General features: G+C 40.7%; 1 protein-coding gene across 1 annotated transcript in view; it reads right to left on the reverse strand.

Annotated features, from left to right (window-relative positions):
• The window catches only part of CUX1 (cut-like homeobox 1), a 105,303-nt gene extending 87,067 nt beyond the window's left edge, over positions 1–18,236 (reverse strand). Inside the window, exons 1-4 of the mRNA XM_010084137.1 lie at positions 18,073–18,236; positions 14,539–14,662; positions 12,515–12,591; positions 11,639–11,705 (exon numbers count right to left, since the gene is read on the reverse strand). Of these exons, the coding sequence (XP_010082439.1) occupies positions 11,639–11,705; positions 12,515–12,591; positions 14,539–14,662; positions 18,073–18,157 (353 nt within the window). The 5' untranslated portion in view covers positions 18,158–18,236. The remainder of the gene's footprint in view (positions 1–11,638; positions 11,706–12,514; positions 12,592–14,538; positions 14,663–18,072) is intronic.
• Positions 18,237–22,503: the final 4,267 nt, after the last annotated feature.

Consider the following 22,503-nt stretch of genomic DNA (forward strand, 5'->3'; position numbering starts at 1 on the left):
CTACGGAAAACCCAAAGACTACACAGACAGACTTTAAAGGATTTTGAGAGCAATATTCCTCTAGACAATACATTAGGACTGGTATTGTTTAATAAGTAAAGGGATGATTTAGAAAAGCCAGTGAACAGTACAGTGGCACTAACCGCAGTAAAGCAGAATTATTATTAAGACTGCAGAAGAGTAAAAAGTCCAGACACTAAAACACGCCAGGTGAATAGGCAGCTTTATGACAGATGAAATTCAACACTGACAAACATGTGCTAATGCCCTGAAGAGTAATAATTTGGATTACTTATCTACACTGCTGGGCTCTGCTCCTCGTTAGGTAAATAACCTGATGGACTAATAAGAACATCCACACCTAGTTAAGATCACATTCCAAACAGAGCAAAATCCCCTCTGATGAACTATCATGATTCCCAGCATAAACAACTAAATGATCTGATGTGGAAGAACATTCCTATGGCAAATTAATCTACAATGATGCATTACAGAGCTAATTCAATCTTTTCCCCTTTTCGGACATCTAGCATACCAGCATGGGTCATTATCAGAGATCACAGTAGACAAGACAGCGCTGTTTTATCCAATATGGAATGACTGCATCGTTGTTTAGCCCAGGAAAAGTAAATAGACTGAAGAATCCCCATTGTTAGCAAAAGGGGGAAAACACCTCACAGATTATTTTGGGAGTCAGATTCCATGTTATTCTGATACTTTTCCAAAGCAAGAATATCTGGAATCTTTCCCCCGATGTCTGTATTAATCTACAGGGAAATTAACGGTTGCACACTCGGTAATGTAGGGGTTAATTCCGACTGCTGTCGAATGCCCCAAGTCTGTGCTCTGTTCATCAGAGCATTAAATCTGAAAGCTCAAGAGAGTAGTGCAGCCGTGCTGCAAGGGCTATGTTATAAAGTTCTGCATTAAAAATTCATATCGTAGGCTTGCCACAGTACTCTGCTCTGGCTGAAAGGAGAGCTGGCGGGGAAATATTAGACACCCCACTGTCTTTCTGGCAATTGGAGACATTCCTCAACAAACAGCACCTCAGGAAGGGAATGAAAGGGCAAACAAACCGTGAAACAAATCAATGAGTTCAATTATCTCTCTCTCTCTCAGAAAGGAAACTTTTCATTTTTAAGGCTGTTTCATGAAATCTTTTAATGATGGCCCTGAACAAGGATGCTGGGCACTCTGGCTGCAAAAGCGGCTGCTTGGCGGTGTGTTTATTTTTTTTTTTTACATGAGACAGAGATTCCCAAACATAGAGGGTGAAACAGAGCAGGGTATAGGAATCTCTCCACACAACAACTCTACTTACCCTTTACATTATCGTGACCACGTGGGACAAGAGGCTGTAGAAATCGTTCCCACTTTCCCTGAAGTGTCTCCAGCGAAGAATGAATTTAGATTTATTAAGATGGTTAGTTACTCCACGGTTAAGTTATGCATTCCTCAGTACTGGTTAAGGCTGTGTGCATTTCATAGCAATTTATGGCAACCCAACTGGTGGATGACACCGTTCACAACGATGGAAATGGGTGTTATATTTTCATGAAAGCCATACGCGCCCTTCAGGTTATCTGTCTGATGTAACCACTGTATTCAGGCAGGTTAATAAACCGCATACCATAAATGGGGCAATACGCAGGAAATGAAACATCAGTAAACACAATTTCTTGAGGAAACTATGCAAAGTAAGTTACCCATTTCACAACCCTCCCCTGCAGCTCTGCCTAGCGCCAGCCGTAACTGAAAGACTCACTTTTCCTGCTGGATTTTGAATTAAAGGAAGAAAATGTAAGCTGTCGGACAAAAGTTGCCATGGCATTCCCTCTATATTTCTTTTCATATATGTACATGTGAATATATATTTTTGTTAGTGTAGCTGGAAATCAGACTGACTTCAACCCAACAATCCAGGTTACGATTGGTCCAACCACATGAGTTCATCCAGAAGGAGGTGTAGGAGGGCAGGCTGACCATCTAGCAGGGGCAGTCCCCAGGGAACTGAAGAGATTTATGCACAAAACAAATCCAGTCCAGAGTAGCCTAAAGCCCCTCACAAATAAATAAAAAACTGCATTTGGGAGAGGGAAAAAATACACTATTCCATTGAAAGTTCACTAGTTTGAGGGAAGGAACGAAGACAGGTTGTATAGTTGGTGATCACAAGTAACCTAAGAACATCTATTACAAGCCACTGAAAACCTGCTGCAAAAGATTAGTATCTCAAAGGCAGAGCTTCTGTCAATTTTTTTTTGTTCATTTTTTTTTTTACGAACAGGCATCTAAAACTTGCAAGCAAGACTCAATCAGCTAGAGTTTATTCTGGGCATCCAGAAGCTGTATCTAAGCAAAATAAGGGAAGAAGTAGTCCCTTCTTCTTGGCAGCGATTTGATTTCTTAGTTTTGATCCTTGCTGTAATACTGATTGCCCTCCCTGTCCCTGACCAACCTCCCTGTGACTCAGTTTCTCAACATGTTAAGAAAACGGGAGGAAAGGCTGCCACAGGAACGAAATCACAGCCTTTGCTATGATCTGCCCCTGCAGAAACACACTCGATAGATGTTAAGGGTTAACAGTATCAGGCTCACAGGTTTGTAAATGCATCTGTTTATTTATTGCTTTACATGAATGCTAATGAAGTTATGAGCAGGCCTGCATGCTGTCTATTGTTTTTCCTGGTTTTAGTGTCTGCACCGTACTTATCCCTCCTGCTCCATGAGCTGGCCAACATCCTTCTCTTGCAAATCCCTGAATCAGTGTTCAGTCCTGGTTCCCAGCTCCTTATGTTTGGGATTCTTAGTTTCTTATCCAAAGACACTACTTTAAAAAACACATTCATTAAAACGTATTCTTCAAAATTTCATCATGACAATGAGATTCAATTTCATCATGCCTGGTATTTTCTGTGGCATACAAAATGGCGTTATTGTCTTTTAATTAAGATCAGAGGATATGTAAATAAGACAATATTTCTTAGGTCCCATTAAGTGATGTCTCCAGGATGATTAGAAAGGGCTGAACCAGACAGGACACGCTCCTCTGACATCTGCACGCAGCACAGCCAGCCTGCACGCTGACCTGCTCCAAGCCCCAACTGCTTCTCAGAGAAGTCTTTGATTTCCTACTAACGTTCCCATTTCTGGGCCACTTCATGAGACAGTCCTTACACTCATCCCATGTCGTATCGCTGCCCAAACTGCTACAGGTCTCTGGACCAAAATCCCCTTTTGTCTTGTGGCCAGGGCATGGGGCAGATGCAGAGGTGCAAGCGCTGAGGGTGACTCCTGCACCCAACGCAGTCGCTTCCCTTCCAGCTCTGCTTCTGCCACAGGCATCGATCATCAGGGTTAAAACTGAAGTCAAAGAATTACATGGGAGTGGGCAGGAGAAATAATGGCCAGAATTTTTAAAGCCCCTGCAAAGGCAGCAGGGATGAGCAGTATGCCAACGCCGCCGCAGGATTTCGTTCTGCAGCCTTTACCCTGAGTAACATGAACGCCCCAAAGTCCCCAACATCAACAGTACTAACACAGGCAACACAAAACAGAAGCAACTGTGGAGAGGATAATGTCCCTGTTTCTGTAGTAAGGTGGCTTACAGCTGTGGCATCACAGTAACATGGGATCAGACACATTTAGGTATGCGTTTAACGAGATGCTGACAAACCTGTCTAATGAGGAAACAGCACAGGGACACTTCCACGAAGGTTGTGCCAGATACAGCCACTGACAGTAACGGTACACATCTTCCTGCTCTTGGAAGAGGCAAACAAAAAATAAAATGACAGCACTGAATGAATGCGGAAGCTGACTGCGTGAAACAACGGGGTACACAGGAGAGCAGGTCCACCAGCTCTCACGGCAAACGTGTGGCTTTCCAAAAGGAAAGAAGATAAAGGCAGAAGAGACTGTTTTCCAGGAGACAGAGTTTTGGTGTTTGGGACCTTACAAAGTTTCCTGAACCTCCATTCTCGTTCAGGATAGCCATCTCCTTCTAATAAATGAGGGAGCTCAACACACACTATGTGACTCATTTTTTTGCCTGCACTGTCATCGCGTGGGAGTGGGAAAGACAGCTGGAATCCATCTACAGAGGACAAGGAGAGTCAAGTTAAAAACCAGTGAAGAATGCCTACACATTAAGTGTGTCGCTAGGTAGAGAGGACTGCTGCAGCAACTGCCTGTTTGACTTAGAGCCTGACGGAGAGCTGGGCTTTGTGACTGGAAATAGGTAACCCCGCATACTACACAGGGCAGGTCCCGATTGGAAACAGATGAACCATTTGTTTCTGATGATTCAGGGATTTATCCTGATTGCCTTCCTTATGATCCCAGCCCAGCAGTAGCTGTGCTGAAGGAGCCAGGGCAGAATCACGCGCCCTCCTTGCTTTCACAGACAAGACCTCACAAGGAAGTGGTATTGTACCAAAATAACTCTGTTTCTTTGCTCCTTTGCATTCAAAAAAAAATGAGACTATTATAATCTGTAGACATACATGAAAGGGCTGCATGAAAACCAAGCTCAGCTGACTGGGACACAGAGGCCCAAGGACCTTGTCCATGCTTGGGGACAGATGTGCCGTTGCAAGAAGGGTGCTTCTTCCCTGTGACTCGCTCCTCCTCTTCCTCACAAAGCCCTCCCAAGCACCTTACAGAGCTCAGCTGTTACACATAAAATGAGCTACCAGCACAAGATAGCTCAAAAAATGTGATTGCCCTTTTGTTGGACTCGAAGGAAAAGCCAGGACCGGGACTGCAGGAACAGGCTTGTGGTCCCTCTGCTCAGCAGACTAAGGCAGCCTGCAACAGCCTGAAGAGGTTTGGCTCCAGCAACAGCGAACAGAGAGGACAGGGACACGTCTGCCCCTTGTGATTTCATACAGACCTGTGCAGCGACGATGCTGCAGCCTCGTCCATGCAGTTTCATCCCCAGGAAGGACACACAGCAGCAGCCACGGTCAGGATGCCCAGGCATGGCTGGCACAGTAGCGTAAGACCCTTTGATGCAGTACTTTGCATTTATTTAAAGATTTCCATCTAAGGATTTCATGTCAACCCAAGGTCACAGATAACAGGGTGATGACTAGAATATGCTGGAACACCCTAAAGCTATTTTTTTTTCTACATTGGGCTGTTAAATAACACCAGCTTCTAGGCTACACTAGAAAAAGGAACTGAGCAGTCTCACTCGAGGTTAAAAAACAAACAAAAAAAATCCCTCAAAGGACCTAGGGCACTACCTTGCTGTCAAAAAGTTCCATTAACTAATTGCAAGCATTACAAGTCTAACAAAAGAGACAATACAGCCCAGCTACAGCACTAACTTCTACAAACTCTAAATGCTCCATTTATATGGAGTTCTCAGAAATGCACCCTTTGAAATTTAAAAAAAAAAAAATCTTTTTGCCGGTTTGTGGTTTATGATTCTCATGTCCACATATTTCTAGACTCCAGCCAAGACCAGACTTGACTATACTTACTCCTCATGCCTCAGTTTCCCTACCCCAAAGTAAAGGCAACATTTCAAAGTAAGCACTCAGCATTTCACAAAGGCAGGTCTTTTACGGTAACACTATAGTTCACCCCCTGCAGCACACTATCTTGCAACTTTTCTGCTTTGACTGTAGGCTGAACCAGATATTTGACACAAAAGGCTGGTTTGCACATGGGCTTTCAAGCCCTATTTCACACAAGAGCTTTAGATCAAAATAAGAGGCAGATCTCCAAAGTATTTTTATTCATCTTCATTTCTAGGATTTTAAGCAAAATACTAATGTTACACAGTGACTTTCAGCCTGTTGAGTTTTGCATAAGGCACAGTTAAAACTTTCAACAAATACTTCAAATTGTAAAATTCAAACAGGGCTTTCTGTAAGATTTAAGACATTCTATTTTTCTTCCCTTTTTTTCCTTAAAAAAAATTAGTTCTCTGTAACATCTTCCCTGGTTTCTCGTCCCCCCATTACCATCACACTCCTGGGGTTTCACTGATGTCAGCAGGACTAGGAAATTTAAGAAGAGAAAAAGCCAAAAGAGACGTGGCCTATGAAGTTCTCCATCTCCTGTTTTTAGGGAAATCACTTTAAATACAGCAATAATTCCAGCTACGAGCATTAGAAGTTAATGACTCATCAAAAGAATAGGAAATAGGAAACTTTAAGACCTTAAAGGCACAGCAAAGAGAAATTTCATGTCATGTACAACACAACCACCCTAACTACAGTATTTCACACTCAACGGGGGGAAGCAGCATTTGAGACCATCTATCACCGTAATTATGTGATGCTGGAGGGAGCACGACTTCATTTTTTTATTCAGTTTGACCCTGAGCACCGTCAAAATGGAAGACGACAAACATTTGAGAAGTGATATATTAGTACTAGCCAGCACTTAAGAAAGATTTGTTAAAAAAAATTAAAGCAAGTAATTCATCGGCCAAATTCAATTCTCACTATAGATTGGGAATTATTCCCTCGAAGTCCAAGTAAACTGAGATCTGCCCCAATGCAACAGAAGATTTCACTTGAACTCTAAATCCATCACATAAGTTTAGGCAGAAATAATTCTTCATTAATTCTCTAAAACTACTGGTCCTCTGTCTTCAAGCCCAACCCTACACTCCTTCCATGCAGCAAGCCACACCTTTAGAACTTTATTCTTCACTGATAAGTAAAGAACAAGTCCGTGCAATAACGAGTAAGAAGAGGAGCACCCTTCACCCCAAACAGCCAAAAAACACAGGCATCCCCTTCTGTTACTGTATTTTTGGTGTACAGTCCACGAAACCTCTTCCTTTCCCGACAATCAGAGGAGACTCGGGTGCCTTGCGCCTGCGTGCAGGTAACAGGAGGAGCTGTTTCCCCCCCCCCGCTGTCCCTCCCGGCAGCCTCCTGCCTGGCTGACACCATCGCCTGCTCGGCCCCAGCACTCCCCATCTGTCACCCACCTCTGACTTTGCGCAGATTACTTGAGGATTTATTTCCGAGCAGGATATAGGGATGAAAATAGACATTACTTTGTCCTCCCACTCCTGAGCTTCTACCTATTTGTTTCATTAACCGCTTTTATGTTGTCATGATATCATGCTGCAAGCTCTTTAGGGCAGAGATGGCTGTTGGAAGAGATACGTGCGCAGTGCCCACCCCGGCATCCCCACCCTCGCTGCCTGAGATCTATGACCACTGCAAGAAAAGGAGTATTAAATACCGATACTGAAATCCTGCGAGTCAAGTTTAGAGATTCAGGCCAGAAAACAGTAAAACACCCTCTCCTTTATCACAGAGCAGGGACTGCCGGCTTGCAGACCACGCTTTCACCAACCACGCTCTGCTCATTTCCAGATTTAGTTTTCATTAAAATGCAGTCCAGGATTAAAATGAGTCAGCTGGATCTATACAGTGGGGTAATTTGCAATATTGCACCAGTGTGCAGTGTTAGTGATGCTACACCAATGTGCCCTCCTGTGTCATCCTTCGCTGTGCTGCCAAAAAAGATAACAATCAGTCTAATCTATAAAAGGGCAACAATTGTCTGCTTCATACACCAGAAGGCAAAATATTTTTCTATGAGATATTGAAAGTAGTTGTTTTAGGATTACTTCTTTGGTAAATATGAAAACCTCCTCCTCCACTGCATTTTCTATGCATACACTACTTTTAGAAGAACAAAAAGCCTGCATCTTTCCGAAAATCTTATTGGTAACAAAACTAGGTAGCAGAGCTGCTTTGACTGACAACCTTAACCTAAACATCTTCTGCTTTGTGTTGTTTATGAAAGCTTTTTATTGCAGAAGGGGGGGCAGTACCTAAAATCCTCACAAGACTACTTAACATTTACTGGTGCAAACGTAGCATTTCAGTGAAATCCGATATTTTCTTTCATCAAAGGCAGGGAGCCCCAACCCACATGTTAACAGTAATGTAACAAGCCTACTGTATGTGCTACAACCCAAGCTCCTTTTCCAATTAGAATTCATTTAGGCTGGGAGAGAGGAGGGGTCGGAGCAAAGAGATGGCTCTGGAATTGATCTAAAACTGGAATTCAACCATTCTGGCTGGGAGCATTAACAGCTCAGCTGGGAATCCCAAACACTTGCTTGGACTCTGCAGCAAACCAGAAGTGAAAAAGCAATGCTAGCAAGGAGAACAGCCTGTCCCCAGAAAATGAAGGAAATGCACACGAGTGTTTCTTTTTCTACAGAGGAAGAAAAATGTGTCTGTTACACTAGGAAAAAAAACCCCAAACATTCTTAATTTTCCTGAAACTCAAGTCTGAGTTTGCTTTTCAGTTCCAGCTCCGATAGAATCTCCAGATCAAACTCATTAGTGCTGGTTAAATCCAGGTTTGCTGACAGAAACGTGTGGGACAGCAAACAAAATGAGTATCAGGCCTCGAGAGAGGATGTGCCTCTTTAATTGAAAAAGGCAGAGTAATCATTCATTTATTTAACCCAGAGATGATTATAATCTGAAAACCTTGAAATCCTCTTACACAACAACTGTTTTGGCAAGCCCCTCTGTGTTCCAACAAATATTAAACTGTGCTTGCCATTTGTCTAAGGAATCTTGTATTAATAAACATGAAGAAGAACACTTTTACCTCCCACACTCAATGACAGAAGAAAACAAAGACCAGCTGTATTCATCAATGGATCCTTGTTCTGCACATAAAGGCTAATTACATTTTACTTCAAGCCTACACATGGAAAACTTTGCTGCTTCCATCTTGTCAAAATCAGCTTCTGATATTCCAGCTGACAGACTGCAATGGCTGCACATAATAAACTTCTTTTTGTCATTAACACCTTCAGCGCCCTGCACGCGGGGTATCTGCGCGATGCAGGAGCCAGGGGCTGGGGCAGCACCTCCGCTCCCGCTGTACACACGTTACCTGCTCGCCGGCAAAGGGAACGGGGGATTTTTACAGACTGGGAGGACAGAAGCTGATTTGACTGAAGATTTTAATTTCTGAAGATTTTAATTTCAGCAACTGACCTAATTTGAGGATGCCTTGCTAGCATTCAGTTTGGATGGTACCTCTGTCCCTCACTTTGCACGTAGTACTTTGAACAGGGACGTTTTGGAAAGATAAACAAACAAGCTGACACCCGGATTTCCAACTTTAAGATCACAACCACCAGTCGCTAGGACAGAATCCAGACTCCTTAATGCTGATACTGAAGACTTCTTCTGTGTATTTCTTTTGCTTCTTTTTTTTTTTTTTGTTTGAAAGATTTTCAAAGTTACTAACAGTTGAAAGACAGCTTTATTCCAAAACTGAAAATCTTAAAAGTACTGTTAGCTTTAAAAAATTGTCAATTATCTTTTTTTTCCTGAAGGCATTCCAATTCATCTGCATCAAATAAGTGTCTGTAAAACTAACAATTCTGGCCTAAGATAAAAATCACATGTTTTTAAAACATAAAATTAAAATTGGCAATACAAGTAGCTTTTCAGACTTAGATCAAAAGAGAGTTTCTTTTTAGAAAAGAATCAAACTGTCTTTCACCATTTTTATTGGTGTTTCTTCAACATTTCTCCCAGCTTTTACAATTAAAATAGATGACTCAATTTCGCTGTCTACATTCAGTTCCCTTTTCATGTTTTTCTAGACTTCCATATTGCAAAATTTGGGCTACAAACGCCACAGATGACTGTTGTTATGCAAGAACTATTCCTGCCATAAATATCCAAAACAATGATAAAATATTTCTGCTGTTATTAGGTCCTACAAGTTTGTTTTCACAGTACATTAGCTGGGGAGATAAAGTACATGCTTCATGTCTGCTTCAGGATTCAGCTCTACGATCGCTGTATTCCAGACCCAGCCTTCATAATCATTCTGATAGAGAACATCATAAATGTCTTGTTACTGCTACTAATTTTATGTAATTCTATATATATTAGGTAAGAATCATAGTCCAGATCATATGAAAACATTTCCGCATGAATCTCTCTAAAAGAATGAAACACATTAGAAACGCAAGCAAACAGTTTAGATTACATCTTTTGCCCAGTACAAGAGAAATTACAGTACTTGGGGAAATAGTATTAAAAAAATCAAGCAAACACTCTGCAAATAAAAACATTAAAAAAGGTGAGGGGTTACTAGGTGCAGCGCCTACAACCACTGAGCGCCGATCTTTGCTCCTGCAGAAGCGACTGCAAGACAAAATAACAGCAACAGAGCTGCGAACACCAGTTATATGCAGGGGAAAAAAAATAAAATAAAGGCAATCTGCAGTAATTTAAGGCTCCACCAAAAACATCATTAGTATGCGTCTCTTAGAAAAGGATGAAATCAATGAGGGAAGAAAAATAATTTTGAAGACCTTATAAGGAACTCAAAGGACACTGGACTGGACTTCCAGAGCAAAACCAAAATTTACCTAAAAGATTATCTTGAATGATGTAAAAGGTGTTTCAACGCAAAGCACTGATTCTGAACTACTATGGACTGCATTTTGTAAGCTCCAAGTTCCCCACATACTCAGTGGGAAATCAGATCCTCAGCATTTGCAGACCCACACGATAAGAAATTAAAACATATTGCCAATTTGACTGGTTTTGAAAAACCTGTATCATCTAGACTGCCATGACCTGTACCAGGAAACTCTTACACACACACAAAAAACCAAGACCCTGTCACTCCTCCCATCATCAAGCCCAGGTTAGTTTTTCTTGCCCCAACATGGAGACTGCCAACAGCCTTCCCTTACCACTTCTCCTGTACCAGAGTGGGTGGTAAGGGCAGGAGCAAGGGTTTTCCTCTCCACTCACGCCATCATCTGCCTACTTTGATGATGAGGTGAAGCTCGGGCTCTGTGAGTAGTGGTCACAGGGACGTGATGTGCATCTCCCAACCCTTGCCCTTACAGCAGGCTGGGACACTCATCTGAAATGGCTTCTGCTTTCCCATCCCATTTCCAGACACAGAAAAGACACTCTGGGTTTAATACTGCTGATCATGAGAATTCCTTCTCATTACTTACTTTCCTTAAATATGAAAGGTTCAAAGAAAAACAGCAGAAGTCTGTCTCTGTTTTGTTGTTTCCTGCACTGATTGTTAATAAAACCAGGGGATAATTGAAAACAGTAGCCATCAAGAAGACAAGGATATATATTTTTGAGACCACCTTCAAGTTTTACTTGAAAAGAAGAAAAAAGCTACTCACTGTAATTTGGGGAAATTTGACAGAGTGATGATTGCTACCCCGCAGCAGAAAGAACCAAGGTGCCGAACAGTGCAACAGAAAACCTTTACTAAACCAAATTTTATTTTCACCAAGATTGAAAGATGACAGTAAGTATCTTGTTTCTAAAATTGCCCCATTTTTTAAAAAAAACATGTAAGGGATACATAGTGTAAGAGATACATAGGAGATGCAGCACCTGAGAATGAAACCAGGAATGCAGCAGCATGTCTGCCAGGAAAAGAGTCTTGTTGGGTGGGAGAAAATATGAAAACTAATAATTTCTCTATAGGAGGCCAAATTATGACCATATTTTTCAACAAATCTGGACTTCTGAACCTCTTCCATCTTGTCTGCCTCCAACAGACAGATGCAAAACAAAAAAAGCAGTAATACCCTGAAGGAAGACATAGAAAGAAAACAGTGAAATCTTACTTTGCAGTAGTTTCTTCATCGTATTTTGTTTTCAGATCAAATAGTTCTGTTCTGGTTTTTTCCAAGGCTAAAAGGCATAAACATGAAGCATTACAGCACTGTAACAGCAGTGAAAAGCAAAAAGACTGCTCCATTTTTTTTTACTCAGCCATAAATAAAGCTGTACACCTCCTGATGAAAAACTATTTGCTTTATCTTTCTACCTATTATGATTTAAAAAAACCATAACTTTTGATTTTTCACAATTTCTTATGGATTTTCTTTTACATTGTAAAAAATTCCCAGTTTCTGTTTAACAAAGCTAGACATTATTCATTTCTTATTAAGCTGCCTAAACTGCTTATTTGTTTGAAATATTTATTGCAGTAATTCAGGGAATAACATTTCTTGTGTTCCCATAGCAAACAAAAATAAATGTGTCCAGACTTGGGATCTTAAAATGTACAGAGATGAAGAGGAAAATTAATGGCAAGTAAGCCAGAGCAACAGGCAAGACACACTGGTAGAAACTGGGTTCAAATTGAGCCCAGACCACTCTATGTGTTTATCACAGTTCAGAAATGTGTGAAACCAGAGCAAAGCACAACACGGACGAAAAGTTCCGTGGCCTGCTTTAATCGCAGCAATGCTCTGATGCTGTACGTGCTTTGTGCTTGGCCCCGTCCACTGGATTTTACCAACAGACTGGCTGCCACACAAGTGTTCCCTTAAGGTATGAAGCCCAAAAGAAGCTCCGATTCACAAAGCACGTTCAAGCTGCTGGATCTTTCTGCGCTTGCAAGAGCTGGTTCCCACACAGTCCTGACACATTCGGTGATCTCTGTCCCCTCACCTCCAGCCCGAGCATTGCAATAGGTCAGAATAGCGATGCCAAACCTGTTTGCAAAGCTTGAACTTTGTGTTCGGCTTCTTCCAGCTTCGAGGCTGTCGACATCTGTGTCTCCTGCAATTTTCTATACAAGGAAGAGGAGAGGTGAGAACAGAGCTCGTAATCATGTTAAACAACTTATTTGTATTTTGCAGATTTGGAAGATAGAGTGATTAAACGTCTCAACTGTAATCAGACAAGTGACAACACCACACAGACGACAAGGTGCTTCAATGGGACCCATAAATCATGTCACATTGCAATACTGTTCATACTTTGCAGTCCCACTTATTAAAATTTTAACAGTGTAGCCACCTCATAACATAAGCTGTGAACATTATACAAGAGTTGACTGCTATATAAATGACAACTTTAGTGGAAGGCTTTCTTGAGCATAATTTGTTTTGGAAATGTCACACACATTAAGAAAATTGTCACCAAGCACCCTCTGTTGTACAAAGTTAGTACAAGAAGAATGATACATTTCCATTTTACTGTCATAATGAAGAAATTTGTTGCCATAACTGATACACTGAATAGATGCAGCAGCTGTTTCATCATAGCTGTAGTGGATGCCAAGTGCAGTAATATTATTAGCTTCTCTTTAAAAAAACCACGCATATTTCAAAACAAATCTCACATTGATATTTTCTATATAACATGAGCAAACATTTAACATGCTCACATTTCTTATATCCGCAGGCAATATTTTCTTGTTTGTGTCAGTTATACAAGTTTTAACATCATCTGGCCACACAGTCACTACACTCCTTGCTAAAGGCTGCAGGAGTTATAAAACTCATCTTTGAAAGGGAGTTGCTCCAACATCTCCCAGGACTTGCGACTTTTTACAACATTGCTTTTAAGATATTTTGCAGATTTCAGAATTGTGAAATCGCTTATGAAACTACCAGCATCCTACTTGCACTCCATAGGATGCATAAATTTATTCTCCAGCATTGCTGACCAGGTTAATAACTACTTATAGCGAGAAACATGCATCAGTTCCCTTCATACCAAATTATATACTTTGAGAACTCAAACCCTCTCTTATACATACTTTTTTGTCATTCACATTACATAACTTGCCATTTTATTTTATTTTTAAGCATATCTAAATTGTATTTGTTAAAGCCACTGCTTACACGCTACTTATCAAAAACTAACCAGAGATATTGATGGATTAGAAAAAGCTTTGCATTCACTGGCAGATCCTTCCCACTCAGACCTGAATTTAAACAACCAACCCACCAACTAAAAAGCTCACGTAGACTGATGGGCTTCCACACTAAGTTGAACATGTTACAGCTTCTATGTTACTGCTCCATGGGAGAAATAAATTCTAAAGTAGGGAATGCAGCCTGAAAGAATTCCCTCTTAAGACCCTTGCTCTTGCCCTGCCCACTAACCTACAAAATTCAAACATTCCCTGCTCATTTGCAAAAGATTAGCAATGCATCCAAGATGCTTCCAGTACTTAATAAGAAGTAATTAAGATACGTCTTAATTTTGACAATATGCCAACCTTTTCAGGGTAATTCAGGAACAGAGTCCCCCTTAGATATTACCCCAGAAGGAGGGGTGATGCATCTTTTACCCAGGCTCTGGGGTACAGTGTTTCATCTTAAACAGCTCAGAGTTGTACAGAGCGTACAACGGCACTGAGACATGCAAAGCGGACACAGCAGACTGAATTACACCGTCGGCTAATGGAGAAAGATTAGTGTCACAAAGGACAATACCGCTAGTGAAGAATAAAAGCAGGTTTGCACCCTTCTGAACATGACACCCCTCACCCAACTCTACCTCAAAGAAACAATCTGTCCTTGTTTTACTTCCACACTTCCACAATTGTTTTTCTGTGCAAAGTTGAGTATCAAATGATTCTGTGTCAAACACATAAATCACCAGAATCGCTCAATATATGAGCTGTCTCAGAACACTGGAGAGAGAGTCCTGGCTGGGAAGATTAAACAGAAAAATACATTTCTCCTCCTCTAGAATACCTACAGACGCACACATGCACACTCACCTCTCCTTCTCCGCAAAATCATTTTGTAACTTTTGTTCTTTTTCAAGGGCTATATTCTCCGCTTGGTTCTTCAGGGTCTGTTCATATTCTCGGATTTTCTCTTTAAGTGCTTTTATTGTAACCTCTACAGAAAAACAATAGGGGAAGAATGAGTTTACACAGCTCCACGTGGTTCCACAACACAAGGCTTTCTTTACCCTGCAGGCTCAGTGTGTTTTAAACTTTAGCTCTTCAACTCTGACACAAAATCAATGGATATGAGTCCCTTTGGAGACCTTTTACTCCCTAAATGTTAAATTGAACTTTAAGTCTTTAGGTTGAGAAGGATCAATGGAGTTTGCTGGAAAGAAGAGGGAAGAAGGTTCCTTAACATGACTTAAAAAAAAAAAAAAAATCAATTGTAAAATATAATATCACCTTATTGACTAGTCTCAAACTAGCTTGCTGTTGAGTGGAGATTAATAAAGTCCCAGTGTAGGTTTAAGTATGCATTTACACACAGGACAGTTAATTCACATAACTGTTCACGTAAAAGAGGCAGTTTTACTATGGTTCATGCACAGATGCAATCTAACACTAATTGAACCCATATCTGGGATACAGCTACATTCTGCTTCACAACTGATGAAAAATATGGCAGTTAAGATTTAACTGCTGTATTAACAGCAGATCAGATTCAACAGACACTCTGGAGCCCTCCATATTCTAGTTGCTCTAACTGCCTTGTCATCAACATCGGGTTTTACGCACAAGCATTAATTCTTACAACTTTCTGAGTGCACTTGTAGCCTTCCAGGGAATTTGCAGGAACCCTTCTCTCAGCTATAGCAGCTATCTTGCACTTACTGTGCCCGGTAATGGATGAGCCAAGATGCATAAACCTGCGGAGTTACGGCACAGCCTCTGACTGACAGCATCTTGCTACGTGCCCTGATCCGTTCCTGCACGAAAGCCCTTTGATCCCACCCACAGGAAAGGAGGGAATCCTTATAGGGCTCATGAGAGGAAAAGCAGGACATTCACCAGAGTATGCTTTGTAACAATAATGGAATTTGGAAAAAGCGTTAGACTGCCAGAAGACTCGCAGCTAGCAATACATTTCGATGTACTCACACAGAGATGCGGTGGTTTAAAGGCATCAGCTTCTTAACAGATGCCACTAACAATGCTTTAGGAAAAATACCTTTGGACGTAAAATGTTTCTCATTCTGCAGAAACATCGTAGAAAGAAAAGCTCTACTATGAAAAGCGAAGCCTATGGACTTGGGAAAAAACATCTCAATACTATCAGACAAGACCATGTATTATCCTTTCAAAGATTTAGACTTGACTAGAGAACTGTAAAGCCAGGCAGGAGATAGGTGGTGACAAGGTCCGCTGTCTGGGAATGACACCGAAGGCAGCTTGGGCCAACTGTGACCACAAAAAAGGAGGGGAAGAGTGTTAACAACAATGATTGCCAGCAAATCAGCTACTTTTGAATGAAGGAGAGGGATTTTGCTAGCCATGCAAAAATCAGATGAGGCTTATTACTGAGTAACAGTCTGTGAAAAGGACATGTCACTTTTTTTTCTTCTTTTTTTTTATTTTTAAAGCAAAGGGAAATTCTTCTCTGAGATCCGGGAAGTAATACAAATTCTGATCTTTTCCTGAATAAGCAAAGGATGCTTCTTCCCACAGACAAAAGGATGCTCATTCATACGTACAAAGGATGTACTCTTTGTACTAGAGACACCTTTGCTCCAGGTATTTTAAGACATAAATCTGCAAAAGCATCTGGGTATATAGAGAAGCAGAGAGCAAAATCATCTAATGGAAATACATATAGTTGCACCTTAACGAAGTTCGAATGTTTCATTTTAAAAAGAAACAAAACTACAAAAATGAATGCAAGAAGTGCACAAATACAGGAAAAAATGATAACTTTTGTAACAAGAACTTTTTTTACCTTGAGGTACCTAACAATAGATGTGATGGACAAGCACAGTTTAATCCTCTACACCGCTGAAGAACTAAGTGCTTTCTTTACTGTTCAGGTCAGCTAAGGCTCGTTAGCCACTGCCACTTACACCAGTTTTGGAAGAAGTTCTTACAGGCACCGTACAGTCATACACAGCCCTCCAAACAAAGAGATTAACTGATCAAAGCACCCTTAGCTAGCAACAGGCTTCTCCCTGGATATCTTATTAATCCCTGTTTGAAACAGAGTGTAAAACTACCGCACTGGAGTGAAAAACAACGCAAAGACTACAGCAGCAAAACAGAAAGGAAGTTAGTGCACACCGGGAAAACCGAAACATGCCAGTTTATGAGTGGCTGCAGCAAAAAACTCTGGGAGTCAAGATCTTCTCCGCTTTCTGGGATGAACCCCTGTGTCATGCTGGATGTGCAGGATGAACAGCCTCAGGAAAACTCTGCATGGTGAACTGCAATTATTGTACATTTCCAGCAAAAAACCTGTTGGGTTTAGAGCATTACGGCTCCCGCATGACACCTTCTGCAGTCCAGTCTGAATCCTTGCAGGCTGGTACCTGTCCTCTCCGCGGGTCACACCCTCTACACTAAAACAAAATATCTAACTGCATAATTGCTCCAGCTGAAAATGAGATGTAACAGAAGCAACTTAGTTGCTAATGTAGCCTTCAAATGTTACCCGCTTAGGTGCAACAGTTCCATAATATTAAAAAAAAATAAAAATAAAAAAAAAAAAATCTACATTTTCCCAAATGCCTGGACAATTTACCTTTCTACCCCCCAGAACTGAGTATTAAACATGGAAATAAAAAGTCCCATGTATAGGCAAGTGGGTGTACAACTGAGCAAATTTTGTTTTCTGGTGCAAGAAACTTCTGAACCACAAAAAAACCTGAACAGTCTTAGAGACAACAGGCTTAAAATCTCATTGAGATTTTCATGTATTTTCATGTACTCTGGTCTCATTAAAACTTACTTAGATAATTAAACAGTATTAGCTTGTATTTACATTGCTCTATAGATAGTTTCTAGAGTAAATATAAAGTATGTATGCTGAACGCACTCCAGTAATACACTTCAGATTTGGAGAAGGAAAAACCGAGTACAGAAAAAGTTCCATTTTGTACAGATTTGTATGTGTGTATGAAATACTGGATTTTGGTGTTTGTCTGTGTAAAATGTATGTACTACAAGCACCCACACCCGCACCCAGTTTGGTGTCATTAGCAGCGCTGTCTCTCATAAAATGTCTTCATATAACTACAGTCAGGGGTGTAACTGTCAGGTAGTGCTGAAAGCTACAACCAAATATGCAGAATAACAGCTCCATCCTCTGAGGTGGTGCTACAGCAGACAAAACTTTTAAAGAAATCCAAAGAGCCTACCCAAAGTCACATCTATACGGATAAATACAGAAATGGCTATACTGGACTATGATACTTCACTGAATTTCAGTGCTACTGTCAACCCTACCTGTAAAAAATAAAAACTGAATTTAATCCCTGCCTTCAAATTTCAGTATGCATTAAAAGCTGATAAAAGAATACATTTGCAACCTACCCTGATTTTTCACCTCGGCAAATTCTTTATTGTATTCCTCTAGAGTTTCCCTAAGTTTCTGGTTCTCTGTTTCAATATCGTGCATACGTTGAACCTTCAGCTGAAGCTGCTGTCCTAAATCCAGGGCTGGAACTGGATCTGAAAAAGAAACAGTAAAATAAAATGCAAGATAACAGGAACACTTCCGCAACGCAAGCAGTTCAGAGCACAAGTGTCCTTTTTTCTCTGTTAATACCCATTTTAAGTGCCATTGAGGCCCTATATTGAGTTACTATTCCCGTATCTTCCTCACCTCATATCCTGCAAGCCTCAAAAACCAGAGATAGTTCACTGTATGCATGTCACCCTTTTAAATTGAGGCATGCCTTCTTCATCCTGGTGTTAATCCACAGGGCAGTGTCCCTGGCTGCAGGCAGTCATGATACAAAGGCATGTGAGAGTCTCGAGTTTCAAATTTTTGTTTGTAAAATGAGAATTTTTGGGTAAAAAGCAATCAAACTGCACGGCTCACTGACAGCGAGTGTCCCTCACACACCTCTGCTTCTGCGGGAGTGGATTTCTGAAGCAAACCGTGCCCTCCTGCACAGCTGAGCTCAAAAAGGTGATTTGATCGCGGAGATCTGAGCTATACTTTTTCTAATTGACAGATCAATAATAATCAGAAATGTTCAGTGGATGTTATTAGTTCCATGAACCTTGGGTTTTGTGACTCTTGTTCCCTCTTTTTCACATACTACTAATCAAATAGAAATTAGAAAATATTTTGAATGTCCTCTCAGTATTAATCCTCTGATGTTCGTCCCCTCTGCTAAAGACAGTCCTCAGCACACACCTGACGTGTGCACGTGGGATTCATTCTGGGACTTCTCCCCAGTCAGAATAGGAAAACGCTGGAGTCCGATGGACTTACAAAAGATTATTGAACATATTTCTATTATGGGCGCCAGCATCTCTTGTGAAATGGCTGCAAAGATTTAGTCTCCTGTTGAGGAATGCTAAACACCAAACTCAGTGGATCAACAACAGTATATATTAGGGAGTTCACTTAATTTTCAACCACCACAGTCATTAATTTTTCAGACCACCCTCAGTCTCTGGAAACACATAATAAGTCTATTGTACCTCTGTTAACACATTAAGCATGAGCCTGTGTGTTTTTTCAATATGCCAGCCTTGTTTCATAGTTTATAAAAGAATAGTACTGGGTTATGTTGAGCTCAGAGACATTATAAGTAGCAGCCTGCTGCATTTTGTTACTTCGGTTCTTCAACAGCTTATGGCATTACCCTGTTCATAATACAAAATCTAGGTTGCTTGTCATCTGTTCTCTGTACATACATAGTTTATGACTACATAGCTTTTTCATTTATGCTTTTTAGGTCAAATACTTTTCGTTATTATTATCTGTATTAAAATATTTATAATAAATCAAACTTAAAATGTTATTGTGGCAGAGACAGGGGGTACAGGTAAGGAATTAAATATAAAGTTTAAGTCACAGCAGTAGCATGAGCTAAAGGCCCTGCAATATTTATATATGGTCCAATTAAGTTACGGGCTGTCACAACATCACCCTGCTCCCATGTAGGTCTGCCGACCTTTATCTGGAATGACCGTTTTGTCACACTTCTGCAGCTCAGCATTTCTCCCAAAGAGCTGGCCCAGGACATTCATCTGCTGAACATAAAGAAAGGCTGGATTGTCTCAATCTATCCGCGTCTTAAACTGTTACAGGAACCACAAGACATATCAGGCAGGGATCTTAAGCTTCAGCTATGATGTTTCTATAAAACGGTGTTAAAATGCCACAATGGAAGAAATGGAACTTTACAAAATCACGGGTGCGCTTTTCCCCCCTCTTTTAACACACCCATGGTAAAAAGCCAGGACACCCACAAGAGGTATTTTGCTCCAAATACACAGGGCTTTTTATATTTAAATCAGGAAAGAATTAAAAGACAAAAATAACATGGGCATTATAAAGTGAATAATGACTAAACCTTCAGTCAAATTTGCAATCCCTGAGAAGCTTTATGTACAAAATGAAAATGCTTGCAATCTCATAATTATTCATCAGGACATGTATATTTAATTTAGTTCTATTAAAGGTTAATGTTCAAGTAGCAAAACAGTGGCAGAACAAACAAAATGTAAAAACAGTCTCTGTGCATTAAACTTCAAACTTTACTAGAGTCTATTTGAAGGACTAATGGCCTGCAGCCACTAAATACTGCTTAAGGACATGTGGGGAAAAAAAAAAACACCAAACCATGGCTGAAGCACCTCTTAGACTTAATTTTTATAAACTGCATTAAAGAAAACTAATCGTTGCGTTGCATGACAATAAAATGACCAAGACATTTTGGACAGAGAGAGAAATGCTGCATTTCTCACAGCAAGTCCCAACATGCTCTTTAAGCTCAAAAAACCTAAACCCCCATGACTTCTGAAGTATTTATATTTATAAACATCAATTATTCTGAAACAAGTATAAACCTTCCGGTCAGAATGACTTTTTTCTTACCTGATTGGAGTGGATTTAAAAAGAAATAAAAATACTCTCCTTTTCCCAACATATGCACTCATGAAAAAGCGTACCTTTTTATATTAACCAGACTTACAAAGTATGTTTCATGTCATTTAACAGGAGGTCACTGAATTTTTAAACAAGCAATGGACCAAAACTTTCGATTCATTACACAAACAACAGGCATACACATTTCAAAAAAAATCAAGCTGTACTAGTTTATGGAGAGAGGCAGAAATGCCTTTTCAGTAATCTGTAAAAGAGAAAAATCACCTCACTTAACACTTAAATGTGGAAAACCTGTTACAAATTATTCTCATGGTTTGAACCTTCTCTAGCTTGCAAAAGTTTAGAATCCCTGCTAGGCACAAGATAAATAAAAAATGAGAAAATTGGTAAAAGGAATCTACTCATCCAGAACTTTAAGACATGTTTAGTAAGATTATTATTGTCCAAGTCTAAATTGAGATGTCTATGTTCATACTAAATTTAGGACTTTTTTTTCTATTGCTTCCTATTCTGTTCTACTTTCCTCACCCACTTGTTGCACACTGTACCTACAAAGAAGCCCTGTGCAACACGTGTTGTACACAGCCCGATCCCGATAAGGCTTCCTCCACACTGCCATACGAGAAATAATAACTGCCGTATTTTAAAACCAGTATCTGCAAAGCCTGTTCCTGCCTTTCCTTCCCAATGAATCGCCCTGTTGGTACCATTTCAGAAGCAGCTCCCTGAGCACAGCCCGGTGCTCGCCACTGTGACACACCACACCGGTCCCCTTGCAAATGAGCTGCTGTCCTCATGAAGGAGGTGGATGGATGTGTCTCAATGAACACAGATGTGAAAAAAAAAAAGTTATAAATGTAACATTATTTTAATAGCAGTGAATTCTTCACATCAAACAAGCTAGTGCACCGCAGCCGCAACAGCATCTCTCAGACTGTTCTCACACCACATACAAGCCCCGATGACAAACCTCTTTCGAACAGCGGTGCAAGAGAACCAATTTTTTTTTTGCCGCTGCGTATGCATGCAAACGACATCTTTTACGAACAATTTTAAAAGGACTGCAGAGACATATCTCACCAAAACAGCGATTACATGACTAACTAGAGGCAGCACCTCACTGCCCGCAACCCCACGCTGCTCAGACCAACCCCAACCTCAACCCAGTCGACGAAACAGGACTATCGATGACCAGCTGAATTTCCAAAGTGAGTTTTCTTTAAAAAAACCCATTCCTCCTCCATTCTACAAGCTGGAAAAAGGCACAGATCTTAATAATTCAATATAAGTGTTTACACAAAGAGCACTGTGGGTACCGTTGCCCTCCCCTGTCATTAGGCAGAAATGAATGCACCCCCTTGTGAGCGCTGCTCCCGCAATGACATCACGCTCCTGCCTGCCTTACTTTTCGCCAGGGCACTCTAGGCTAATGTAATCATACGATTACATAATTAACCCAGCTGTCTCATTAAGAAAATCAACTGGAATTCAGGGCATAATTAGTCATACAGCAATTAGCATGCTGATGAGCAACTGATGAAAAGCTGTCTCGATATAGAGTATGCTGGGACCACCCTCATTATTTAAGAAGAGGGGGGAAATAAAAGCCCACCTCAGCTCCAGGAAAATCAGCTCGGTCTGGAAAGTTAATGTTTAAAACCCCTCGGCCGCAGTTGTTGGAAGAGGCGAGAAGCTGATCAGCTTCCTTCCAAATTGCCATTTGAACCTGTTCGCTAATACAGGGAGACTGATGGAGGGATGTTCTGCAGGAGGAAAATTTGCCAAACCAAATGGAAAAACTTTGTCATTGTTTAACTGCACAATTTACAGAGCGCCGTGCCCCAATTACCCTCTCTCCATACATACCTATATCGATATATTACATTTCAAGAGCA

Source organism: Pterocles gutturalis, unplaced genomic scaffold, assembly GCF_000699245.1.
Source record: "Pterocles gutturalis isolate BGI_N339 unplaced genomic scaffold, ASM69924v1 scaffold27335, whole genome shotgun sequence".
In the NCBI taxonomy this organism is placed as follows: Eukaryota; Metazoa; Chordata; class Aves; order Pterocliformes; family Pteroclidae; genus Pterocles; species Pterocles gutturalis.